General features: G+C 29.5%; 2 protein-coding genes across 5 annotated transcripts in view; both read left to right on the top strand.

Annotated features, from left to right (window-relative positions):
• The window catches only part of Invadolysin (leishmanolysin-like peptidase, invadolysin), a 1,079,802-nt gene that overhangs the window by 439 nt on the left and 1,066,203 nt on the right, over positions 1–13,160 (top strand). The window lies entirely within an intron of this gene.
• Positions 35–12,495, top strand: FeCH (ferrochelatase, mitochondrial). 2 transcript variants are annotated; one of them, XR_004582965.2, is made up of 9 exons: positions 35–176; positions 1,311–1,512; positions 1,598–1,819; positions 1,943–2,044; positions 2,331–2,496; positions 2,589–2,696; positions 9,271–9,435; positions 9,526–9,654; positions 12,181–12,311. XR_004582965.2 is itself a non-coding variant. In XM_034338128.2 (8 exons), exons 1-8 carry the CDS (start codon positions 143–145, stop codon positions 12,376–12,378), a joined length of 1,197 nt encoding a protein of 398 aa, XP_034194019.1. In that variant the 5' UTR covers positions 35–142; the 3' UTR covers positions 12,379–12,495. The 2 variants fall into 2 exon arrangements, 1 of the variants encoding a protein (XP_034194019.1); XM_034338128.2 differs by lacking the exon at positions 9,526–9,654 and having other exon boundaries at positions 12,181–12,495.

Here is a 13,160-nt window from a genome sequence, read left to right as displayed (position 1 = left end):
CATTACTCTTTTCATCATCGTGATTGTGCATAAACCTGCATAGAGATATAAGAATCTTATATCTGTACGATTAAGTCAGTCTTGTGCGCTTGTGATTGTTTGTTACATTCATTGCTGTTTACAAAGTGATAGTTTGTTAAAAATGACAAGTAGTTTATTAAACATAGTGCAATTTGGTAAGTAAAGATTATATTTAACATATTATATTATTGATGTCTATAGTTTACTATAAAATTATAAAACTATTTTGCTGCATGTATAATGTTAAATTAAGAGTTAATTTGTAAAATATTGTTTTACATTCATTTTTGTTATTACATGTTGCAACAAAGCTATAAAATACTTACGAAGCTACTGAATATCATTATCAAATATCAGTATAACTATTAAAAGTTATATTAAAGGCATAGAAATTTCAAACAAGTATATTATGTAGAAGACCTTTCAAAAACATAAATGAGAACCCTTATAGAAAATTAGTTGTTTTACTTTGTTATTCATGTATTTCTTTCCTTTAATCTTAACAATTTCAATTTTATATAATAAACATTTATATATATTTTATACAGACTATTAGTAAGTCTTACTAATTTATTATCAGAAGTTTAATTAGTTAATATCTTAAATTTTCAATTTAATATAATATTTATATTATCAGAATTATCCAAATTTAAATCTATTCAGTTTATAGTTGAATTTAATTGTTCTCATTGATGATCATTTATTAGCAGCAGTTTCTAAAAAAATTTTCACTTTTATAAATAATATACTAGATATTTCTAACATTGTTTACATAGTAGTTTCTACCATTTGTCAGTATTGAAGGTATCGTTAAAATAGCAAATCTTGAATTGACAGTCATAGTTTTTAAACATTCATGATGATATTTTTTAGCAGAGTATTCTACTTTTTTAAATTACTTTATGCACAACAGCAGTTTCATTTTATTATTAATGGAAATTTTGCATTTTAAATATTTTGGTTTCTTTAGTTATCAATAATTTTAAGTTTTTTTGATTAGTTTTTTTAAAGATATTTTCTTTTATTGGCAAGTAATAATTGTCATTTATCTAATTTTATTATGTACATAAAATGCATCTTAGAATTGAATAGAGTTCTAATACACGTAACAGTCAAAAGAAGCAAGAACATTACTTCTGGAATAGTGTTTTTTACAATTTTGTTCTAAGTTTTATAGTTTTGTTACAAAGTGTACATACATATATTCAATATTGTTAGATTTAATTTCCTATAGTACATTTGCTGCTGTTATCAAAATAATTGACATACATTTTTATGTTGTGATTTAGCAAAACAATGCGAAAGATCTTCCATTTCATTTTGGCGTCAATTTTCTGTGGCAACAAATTTAAAACAAATAAATGATAATTCTAAGCCAAAAACAGGTGTTTTAATGTTGAATATGGGTGGACCTGGTAGTCTCGAAGAGGTCCATGAATACTTATTACGTATAATGACTGATCGTGATATGATTCAGTTACCATTTCAAAGGTTTAATTGCTAGTCGTTGATTACATAAATTTTATGTTAAGAAAAATATATATATATATTTTTGTAATATAAATATGCATTACAGTCGTTTAGGTCCGTGGATTGCAAAATCTCGTACACCTAAGGTGCAGAAAAAATATGCAGAAATTGGTGGTAAATCTCCTATTTTAGAGTGGACAAATAAACAGGGTAAACTTTTGTGTGAGAAATTGGATAAAATTTCACCAGAAACTGCACCCCATAAACATTATGTTGCGTTTCGTTATGCAAATCCTCTTACTGAAAATACGCTTCAACAAATACAGCAGTAAGAATGTAGATGTATCTCTGAATTTGAATATGTCTAAAATATGAACAAGAGTAATTAAAGCAGTTAATAATCATAACAGACGCTTTTGTTGGTTATATCATCTACATATTTCCATTTCAGGGATGGTGTTCAGCATACAATATTATTTTCTCAATATCCACAATATTCTTGTGCTACAAGTGGATCAAGTTTTATCGAGATATATAAATATTATACAAAAAGGTAGTTACTTATGAATTTGTTTTTGTAATATTGTTAATACACATTTCTTAATATATATTTACCTTTATTTACTGAAAACGTGAAAAATTTTAAAAACGAAACAGAAAAGGTTATAAACAAATTCTTAAATTTTTTACATTATAAATCACATTAGTTTATGCCCAATTTATCTTAATTAATAATTAATATTAATTTGTAATTTGTTTTTATGTAAATGTAGTATAGAATGAATATTGATTTATTATCCACAATTGCTATTTTACATTCAAGAATTCAAAATTTACAGGCAGCCTCCAAGTAATATGAAATGGAGTATAATAGATAGATGGGCAATACACCCATTGTTTATACGGACAATTACTGAAAGAATTAAAGAAGAATTAGCTCAGTTTCCTGAAAATATTAGAAATGACGTTATAATTTTATTTTCTGCCCATTCACTGCCATTAAAGGTTACTTTTCAACATTAAAAATAAATTAATAGTTTAATCAAAGTTTATATTATAAATCTTAAAAACTCGTATTTTGTACCATTTAATTTTAGGCAGTATGTCGGGGAGATCCTTATGCATCTGAAGTGGCAAGCACAGTTGCTCTAGTAATGGAACAATTACAGTATTGTAATCCATACAAATTAGTATGGCAATCAAAGGTACAAAGACTATTTTATTAAATGTTTGTTTGTCACCATTATTACTTTTCCATTAACACTCGTTAAACTTTTCTTTTAACATGTATTATTTTTAACACTTTTCAGTGTTATATGCTATTTGAAGATAAATTACTTTTCGTAATAGTTAAAATACGTGAACATAAATTTCATACCAAATAATGTACAATGTAATTTTTATAATGTGACTAATTGAGTTATATTCTAAACTACAAGATATATGATAAAAACTGTTTGTAGGAAAAAAAAAATGTTCTATACAAAAAAACATATTTTCTGACAAATACAATCAATTTATAGATGGAAGCACCAATATTTCAATATTAATGCCATTTTTTGTTATGGAACTTTATAGTACTCAACCACTCCATTAAGGGCACAAAATACTTTGTATAAATTTGATATTTTGAAGCTTATTTATATTTTCTGCTTTCATAAAATATGTATATATATGTAGGTATCAATGAAAGGCTGGAAATCTCTGTGTTCCAATTTAATTAAAACAGCAAAACAATTTTTAATATTTTATATAACCTTCTGAGTTATTGATAAGAGGCTCATTTCTTGAAAATATACTTCCTGAATATTTTGCATAAGAAGATAGTTTTTAAATATTAAGTAACCTAATGGAGCAAAGCTTATATTTACAAAATTTGCAATAACCTCAATATTTTTTGAAGAAAGCTGCAAACATATAAAATTATGGGGTGTTTATAACAGAGGGCAGATTACTGAATTCCACCATGGGTTAATGGTATTTTTTTCATTACAAATTTAACAACTTATAGTATAGGATCATTCAGTTAGTATTAAAGCTACCCCTGTTCACTTTAAGGTATCGTCTTCAGTATAGAACGTATCCAAGAAATAGAAAAGTAGACCAGAATTGTATTGTGTTTAGATCTTGTTAGTGAACTCGTCAGTAAAGATAAATTTATAATCACACTTAACGCCGTTTGAGGCTTCTGGGTTTAAGCCGCGTCTAGCGGGCTTTATATAAGCTTCTATATAAAGTACTTTATATAGAATGAACTATTTCAGCGCGCCTTTAGACCCCTGAAGGAGCTAACTGTAATGATGGTGGAACGTTGAGGAAGAAGTTTCTGCTGGACACGGCTTATGCCCGAAAGTCTTAAACAGTGTTAACTTTGAATGTCATTCGGGTCACCGGTGACCGGTACTACGAATTTACTATTATTGAATAACTGAGGCAAAAAGAAGGTAAAAGAAAAATTTTAAATGATACTAATATTATATCTTTTATATAACATATTAAGCAGATACCTTTTTTAAGATATAAGTGGTCTTTTATTTTTTATTTTGATATAATGTATTTATTATATACTGAACTATTCAAATCGAATTGTTAATCTTTAATTATTTATACTTATCTTGAAAATGAAGCTTCAAATTGTAAAATGATAAAGATAATTTTAATTTTTTGTTGTCATGGTGAATTTACAGTTTTCAGGCTGTACATTTTATATAAATACACTGTATATTCAGCCAGATATTTAGCCGAGAATTTCTAAAGAGAAATTCAAATAGTTGTTATATTATATAATTCTGTAAATAACTCAATCGATCGCTTTACAAATATAGGTAATTCGTCCAGTATACAATATGGTCCACTGAAAAATAAACAGTTAAATATCTCATTAAGTATAAAATTGTAAAAAATGTCTCGGTATTGAAGTTATATGACATTATTAGGGTAAACACATTGATAGAAAACTAATTTCTGTTTTTTAAACAGAAACTATAGTGTCATAGTTCTTATATTGGCCTTCAAATAATCTTAAACCAGAAAAGTCACATTTTTACACATGAAATAAAGAAGTTGGAATCGAACGTTACATTAAGTGTTTAAAGTGATAGCCTTCGGGGTTAATAAATTTTCCAGCATGGATAATGACTGACTGCATTGCATGTTTGATGGTATCTGCTTCAATTGCGGCACAAGCTCTAATGATACATGAAACGCGCAATTCTGACCCCTTTATTTCCACTACAAAAATGCAATTTCTTCTGGTTCAAAGTTATTGGAAAGTCAACTACTGGCTTGAATATTTTCTCTTAAGAATACAACACTATGACAACAGAAATACATATATCCAGTCGTTTGAAAAAACAGTGATGACTATAATACCTCAAAAAGTAATTTAAAAAAAAATTAATTTTCTATCGATAGATGTAAGTACGTATGTATGTGTTTGTTCTATTGAAACATGCAATTTTATACTGAGACAATAATTTTGTATTTAAGGAAATATTTGAGCCAGCCATTTGTCAAATCGATTAATTCTACTAAACAAAAAATAGAAAAATTGATAAAATATAAAAAGTTAAGCGTCAATTAAGTGCTTTGACATTAAAATTTTTAAAAATTCAAAAAATGGAATAGATCACTTTGCCCTGTAAACGATTCATTTAGATGTGCAACTTTAGTGGGCCATCCTGTATATTATAATACAGATCAAAAATTACGAAAGATATACGGGAAACGGCCTACATATTTTATAATACGAAGTTCTAAAGTTATCGTCTTCAACAATTTTATTAATATCTGATTGATATCGCACTCTTGAATACTTATAAAAATTTATATAGAGTGAAACATAATTCAGATCACTTATGCAATAATTACTTCGATGAATTATTTCTTTATATGTTTTATATAAAATGTTCGAAATTTTGTTTTTCTTTTGTGCAGTTTCATTTCTCAAGAAATTATTCATATAATTTTTGGAAATTAATATTATTTAAAAACTAGAAAAAAGTGTAGAAAGTTTTATTTGTTTCATTGTAATTTAAATGTTTTTTTTTTTTTATTTTATTACAAATTGCAATTTTAATTTTTAATGTGTGATATGAATACATATAAGTATTCAAAGTGCTTAGTAATATTTTATATGTAAAAAAAAATGATACATTCTTTTTATATAAAAATTTGTAATTATACAGGATAGTCCACGTAACTGTTACAAATCACAGTTGCCTTTTTAGTGCAATTAAAAAGAGAATGTTGGAGAAAAAAGATAAATGGTTTAAATACATAGTACTACATATGTATGTAGGACCATATATTTTTTGCAAACACAGCATTGCATGTTTATTTAACAGTTCCAATTTTTTAAAATGGAATTGCATATTTCTTTTTAAACGGATCGATTTTTTAGAATATTGTGCATGGAAAAGTGTTTAGATACCGTTTCTCAGAAATCAATACTTTAGATTCAAAGGAGAGAGATTTAAGAAAAATGTAATGTATTTTTTTTGTGTGGAACTGTATAGATTAATTGTTTTATCGTGATACTTTTATGCGTTGAATGTTTCGAAGAATCGATCTATGTGAAAACAAATATACATATAGTTTCATTTAAAATAGTAGTTCATGCACACACATTGTTCCATTTGTAAAAAATAGATGATCTTGCATAGTATTTTTTGAACTGTTTATTTCTTCTCCTAACATATTTTTTCTAATTGCACTGCCAAGAAAGTTATAATAGCAAGGTGAACCATACTACATACAAGGTGTTCCAAAACTGAACAATCAAATTAGTGTATTCTATAAGTATATCTACCCTAAATAATAGTAAAAATTAAATCGTATAGTATACTCAGCAAACTTGCTGCCACAAGGTACATACAAGTTGTTTCGTATGCGTAGGATCCACTTCAGGGATGGACAGGGTCACGAAAACAATAAAAAGCATTCGTATAAACAGGTGTCCTATTTGACTTTGTTTCAAAGTTATAGCCACTTTTGTACTTCAATAATTCACAAAAGGTGCTCGAAATGGCCATCCTTAAGTTCACAGCCATCATATCAAAGAATTTTGCAATTTTTCAAAAATATTAGGTGTAATTTACATCTGTTGGCAGTCTTGTATGCTTGCTTCCAGTGCCGAATTAAGAAGAACTACAACCCGGCCTTACTTTGCAGAGGGCCCCATTATGTCTTCCATTTGCTATGTAAAAAAATATTAAATGAAATTTTTTTTACTATTACTCGATTTCTTTACTATTAAGGGGGTCCTCGAAGGTTTGATAACCTCAGGCCTTTAGAAATTTTAACCGGTCCTAATACACACATAGGACCCATGTTTACAGAAACTTTTTTCATTGCTTTTATGTCTTCTGTCCATTCTTGAAGTGGGCCCCACATACGGTGAACTTGTAGAAAAGCTACTCCCCCTCCGATTTTGATGATTTTTAAATATGTTGTAAAAATCGACATTTTAAGCAACTTTCTTCATCTAAGCTATATATCGGACTCGATTAGTTTGGGAGATATTCGCGAAAAACTATGACTGTACGTATACATCCGCGGCTGTGGGTGCGTCGGCAAACGACCCTCGCAGTTGACAGAAACAGTAAATCTCATACTCACTAGAGCATTCGTGCGCCGAAAGCGTTCGTTCGGGCAAAAATGCTCAAGTCTGTACGAGGCTTATTGTTTCTGTCAATCTAATTTCAATAATTTTGAAATTAGATTTGCGTGGCCGGCCGCCTTCATGCGGCCGGAATATTAGTATGACCTAATTTAACCTAATCTAGACATATAACGAAAACAATTATATTCCGTCAACATTGATACTAATTATTGTGCACCATAAGATTATCTGCCGTCCGTACTAATGTTGATGGTATTTTGTTTTTTCTGTTATTTATGCATCTAGGTTAAATTAGGTTAGGTTATATTAATATTCCAGTCGCTTTTAGGCGGCTGGCCACACGGGTGAAACGTTATAATTTGATTTTTCAATTCATCCGTTGTATGTAAGTATAGTAGCCGGATCACATGGTGTTGCTTACAGAAACGGTAGGCAAGCGAGCCGGCACACACTCAGCCACGGACGCATACGTATAGACAGAATTCGCTGCAGTAGTAACAATATTCTTTCGCGAATATCTCGCAAACTAATCAAGTCCGACATATAGCTTAGAGAAAAAAAGTTGCTTAAAATGTCGACTTTTACGACATATTTAAAAATCATCGAAATCGGAGGGGGAGTAGCTTTAAGTTCACCCCACATATTATGAACAACCCTGTATATAACTGAAATTCTCAAGAAACGACAGTGAATAATGTCACCTGTCACATATTCAGGACCATATACTGCAACTCTAAAACGGTAGAAGATGAAATAAAATTTCATTAGGCACGATCAAATGGTATTGGGTGGAGTATTAGGTAATGCATGTTTCGGTTTTGAAAGTTAAGGCATTTTAAAGATTTTAAGGTTTATGGATCATTTGAGTTTGCTTTATGAAATTTCTGCCATTTGTTACCATTTTAAAGCTGTAGCTTGACCCAATTACATATGTAGAACACCTTGTATTACATGGAGCACATTGATACTATACGAAACAATTGCTTTATACGGCCGTGGCTCAAGTTTCAGGTTTTTACCACCCATAAATTACAGTTTCAGCGATCGGATTTCGTATACATACCTTAGCTTTTGAAATATTTTATAACCGCACTATATCATGGTGACGATTATAATATTCTTCTAACCACCAATTTCAATGAAAATGCCATAAAACTAACTTTAATGTCTTCTAATACATATCTAACAAATTAACTGTTCTAAATTCTTTAATTCTAAGTTCCAGGATTTACTATTTTTATTTTATCTTTTCACTTATTCTGTTTATACAGTGTGTCCCAGGTTTTTCCCAATAAAATGCATGAGTATATTCTGTAAGTGAAAATGATACAGGAATGTTACATGAAAATTGATTACAAATGTATCGATTTAAAAGTATAATGAAATTATTGAACGCATAAAATAATAAAATAGATTCTATTTATTTTATCTGTGTAATCACACAGCATGTATTTTCTAACGATTCAGTATCAGTGATAATAAATATTATTATAAGCGCTTTCCTAGTATTGTTAATTTCTGATTTCAAAATATGATCTTTATACACGGTTATAATCGTGATATCGATATTCTATAAAATTTATTATACTACAGAATTCCTGGATATTCTACTCAGTTTCAGTAATTACATTATTAATCCTTTGCACTAGTTCTTCATGTGAAACTACATCTGCACTATAAATTCGATAGATATAATCTCCATTGGCGTATCTGATAATAAGTAGAGGCCAGTTTGTAAAGTCTTATCTTAATAATACAAATTAAAATACAATGTGCAACTAAAAAAATAAAACATACAGTACTGTTCTTATTGTTAATAAAGCTAGGGAACCTAATCGAACCTAAATAGAAATTCTAGTTACGCCACTAGTAATGACTATAAAAGTCAAGTAATACAAAATTCAATTATTTTGGGGACCAGAAGGTTCCGTTAACATTTACGTATAACTTTATAACAAAACATTTATAATATACTTTTATATAACATTCTTTTCTTATTTTTATGTACAGAATAAACTTATATTTTGTTGGGAAAAATCTGGAGTATCCTGTACATAAAAGGTAATGGTTATTTTCTTCTTTCGTATAGTCTGCATATAATCTAAAGAGCTTAATCTTTGTATTATATTTTAATATGTTCAGTAATTTGTATTTAGGTTGGACCTGTATCTTGGTTGGCGCCCTTTACCGACGATGCTATCAAAGCTTATGTTAAGCAGGGGAAAAAGCATTTTATCTTAGTACCGGTAGCATTTGTTAATGAACATATTGAAACTCTTCACGAGCTGGATATTGAATATTGTAAAGAGTTAGCGGAAGAAGTAAGTATTAACGATTTAATCATTAACTGTTACGGTGTAATGCAAATATTATTTGAAAAACTGAAAAAGAAATTTTCTATAACGTTCTAGTGAAACATTTAAAGGCTCTTCTCTTTTTAATTTCCATATAAAAACTAACATTAGTGATTGAAATTGGCAAATTATAAGGATTGACTCAATTGAAAACTATTGAGACAATAGTACAAGGAAAGACCCCTAGTTAGTAGACTTCAGTTTTAATATGCTTTTAAAGGTTGGTAGTGAGGTAATGAATCCAATGGTTGAACGAATACGATTGATTGAACAGGTCTAGTTATTGAACGCTTTTTAACCGACTTCGAAAAGGAGGAGGTGTTACTCAATTCGATCAGTATGTATTTTTTTTTTTCTTTTGCAACCTCTTGAACCTTTTTCTCTTTTGAAACCTTTTGCATCTTGTAGGGTATATCTTCCGATTGGTCTTATTAAAAAAAAATTTTTCATTTTTTAATTGTTATTGCAAAATACAGGAAGTTTTTAATCTCAAGATTGAACGATTTCAATGACCTTTTAATATGTTATCGGGGGCATGATTCTGAACAACTTTTTCCTTATGCATAATTAACGGAAAGCTTTAGTTTCCGAGATATTCGTGAAAAACTATTGTTACTAGTACATATGCCTACGTGTCTCTACCGGTGTATGAGTCAGCATGCAGACGCCGATTCTCTACTGTTTCGTATATATATGTGTACTCTTGAAGGCATGTACCGATTGCGATGAAACCTTTCACATCTAATAGGAGATATTTCCGCGATATCTCACTTGCAAAAATTTGTATGCAATTTGTTATTGTTAATAACTATTGTTATAACAAAAACCCTATTCCTTGGTGTTATTTTGCACGGAATGTACCGATCGCGATAAAACCTTTCACATTTAATAAGAGATATTTCCGCGATGATCCCACTTGCAAAAATGTATGGAACTTAGTATCGTTAAAAACTATCGTTATTGCAGTTAACCAATAAGAACGGTAAACCACCTTACGGCATCCTACAAATACTGCTCGTTCCTCTAAAAAGTGTGAAATAAAATGTATTTTTTAACAAAAAATACAACCAACTTCAAAATGCACTAAAAAGTATGAAACAATTTCTACTTCATTTATACAAATACCCAACAACTATTAATAAAACCTATTTACTCGTTAAATAGTACACTAAATACATTTCAACCTTTTCGGAGGCGGTGCAAAATTAAAAATACCCGAATATACGATGCTGCCAATAACGATTTGATAGGTTACCGACGCCTGAACTAGGATCTTCCTATAGTATTTTTCACGAGAGAGTACTAGTACGGATGAACGAATTTTGGTCTCGTCTGCGCATGTTGGCTCTGATTGGTTCTGCCACGCTCCGCTACCAAGGTAACGCGCAAGCGCCGTACGGCTGTATGTCGTGAGCCACGCTGGACAGGGGGTATATCGGGTGATTAGAAATTTGTGAATTATTCACTACCTCTGTCCTATAATAAGCTGTTCCTATATTAGTACATTTTGTCCACCGTGTATATGGCGGATCGCAATGGAAGTGAATCATGGTGGGGTAGCGCTAGTGGTGGGGGAACTTTCTGAGCTCAGTCGAGCTGCGCGAAACACTCGTACTCTCTCGTGAAAAATACTATAGTAGAAGAAAGTTTTTAATTTTGCGCCGCCTTCGAAAAGGTTGAAATGTATTTAGTATACTATTTAATGAGTAAATAGGTTTTATTAATAGCTGTTGGGTATTTGTATAAATGAAGTAGAAATTATTTCATATTTTTTAGTGCATTTCAAAGTCAGTTGTATTTTTTGTTAAAAATTATTTTATTTTGCGTCTGTTTGGTAAAAAGCGTTTAATTACTAGAACTATTCAAATACTTGTTCATGTTCTACCGCTGGGCCTGAGTACAGTAGAATGCCGGATTATTAAACTATGAGCGTTGTGTCTGTAAGGCAGTAAAAATGAAGAAAATAATCTCAAAAACAGCCAAGCTTAATACAGTAATACAGTTTATTAACAGAAATAAAATGAATGAACATAAAATATCGAATTTTGTTAATATATTTTCATCATTTGATTATTATCACAGTGGATGAGGCAACCGAATTATTACATGAAGACTTTTTTCTAAAATCTTCTTGGTTTAAAAAAATCTTACATACCTTCAATACATAGTTTAAACACAAAGTTATAAAGCAGTAATATGATGGTCCTCATTCATTCAGTCTTTTATTGTCTTCACTTGGAAAGGAAAGTGAATTCATATCAAATACACTTTTTACGCATATACAATATTTATGTTAACAGTAGTAGAAGCATTCGCAACTATACTGAAAAGTTTGTTAATGTGTACATGTAATATTGGATAAGCATAAATACAATTTCATAGTAAATTGAATCTAAATTATTAACGGAAATAAGTCGCAATTATAAACCTGTACAAAGTACTGTAAAAACTTTAATGGACGAACTTATACAAGCAGTACTAATAGATTATAAATTCTTACCTAAACCATGTTTCAATACCAAAGCTACATTGTTAAAAAAGTTTAGATTTAAGTCAGAAATAATAATAGGGTCCTTTTCTTGTTAGTGACATTTGATGTACGTTACTTATGGGTATAGGTATCTACAGATATCTATTTTAAGATAGATACCCATCATAGTAGTTAAGATTTAAATTAAAAGAATATTATGAAGACAACTTTCTCATTTTCAGCTTGGAATTGAAAGAATAAGAAGAACTGCAGCACCAAATGATCATCCCATATTCATAGAAGCTTTGGCAGATATTGTTCATTCACATCTCAAATCAAATAAACCTATAAGCTCTATGTTTCTAACACGTTGTCCTCATTGTATAAGTAAAAACTGTGCAGATAGTAAAAATTGGTATGCACAAATATGTAAAAATTAAAAACAATGAAAAGTATAGAAAATGATGCTTAACATGTATTGTATTATTTATATGTACAAACTAAATACTATAAGAAGCTGTCGACTTTGTTAAATATATTTAGTAAGTACAGATAGGTATTGTATTACATAAAGAACATAATAATTCTGTAATACAATGTTTCACATAAAATGTTAATACTTGTTGAGAAGAGTCTTGTTTTTTCTATTCCTTTTACTTCCTTCTTTTCATTTATACGCACAAGATATATTCATTAAAGTGAGATATGAATATAAATTGAAATACATTTTATATGTTAAAGGACATTCTGTAACGAATACAATAAATTTTATACTTTAATATTAAAGTTTGTCAAGTACATAATGAATAATATTGAAGATAAATGAAATTCTAAAAAAAGTTTCAGAACTAATACTTGTTAATTATTTAGTAAACATATTTTCTTTTATAATTTATTGTGTTTATTATAAATGGATTAATGTAATATTCGAATGAAAAATATTAAATATTAGTTTTTGATTTTTTCATGGTGTTTAGGATTTTAGTTCCTATATTTTATTAAAGCATCTTAGATTTAATTAAGGCGCGCGCTCTAATTAGCGCACCGATCAGACGATGACAGCACCTGCCGAACCAAGGCTGGCGCCGCGATCGGAGCAAAGAAATCGAAGAAGGGGAATCGGCAGAGCCAGTCGCAAATGAGAGCTCTTATCGATTGCCACCATTAAACGTGTAAGAAGTTGTTCGCTATATCGTGGAAACAGTTGTCGTGTTTTCTTTTG

The sequence above is a fragment of the Osmia lignaria genome, chromosome 11 (genome assembly GCF_051020975.1).
Source record: "Osmia lignaria lignaria isolate PbOS001 chromosome 11, iyOsmLign1, whole genome shotgun sequence".
NCBI classification, from domain to species: Eukaryota; Metazoa; Arthropoda; class Insecta; order Hymenoptera; family Megachilidae; genus Osmia; species Osmia lignaria.
Note: the sequence above shows the minus strand (reverse complement) of the source record. Positions and strands in the feature narration are given on the sequence as shown.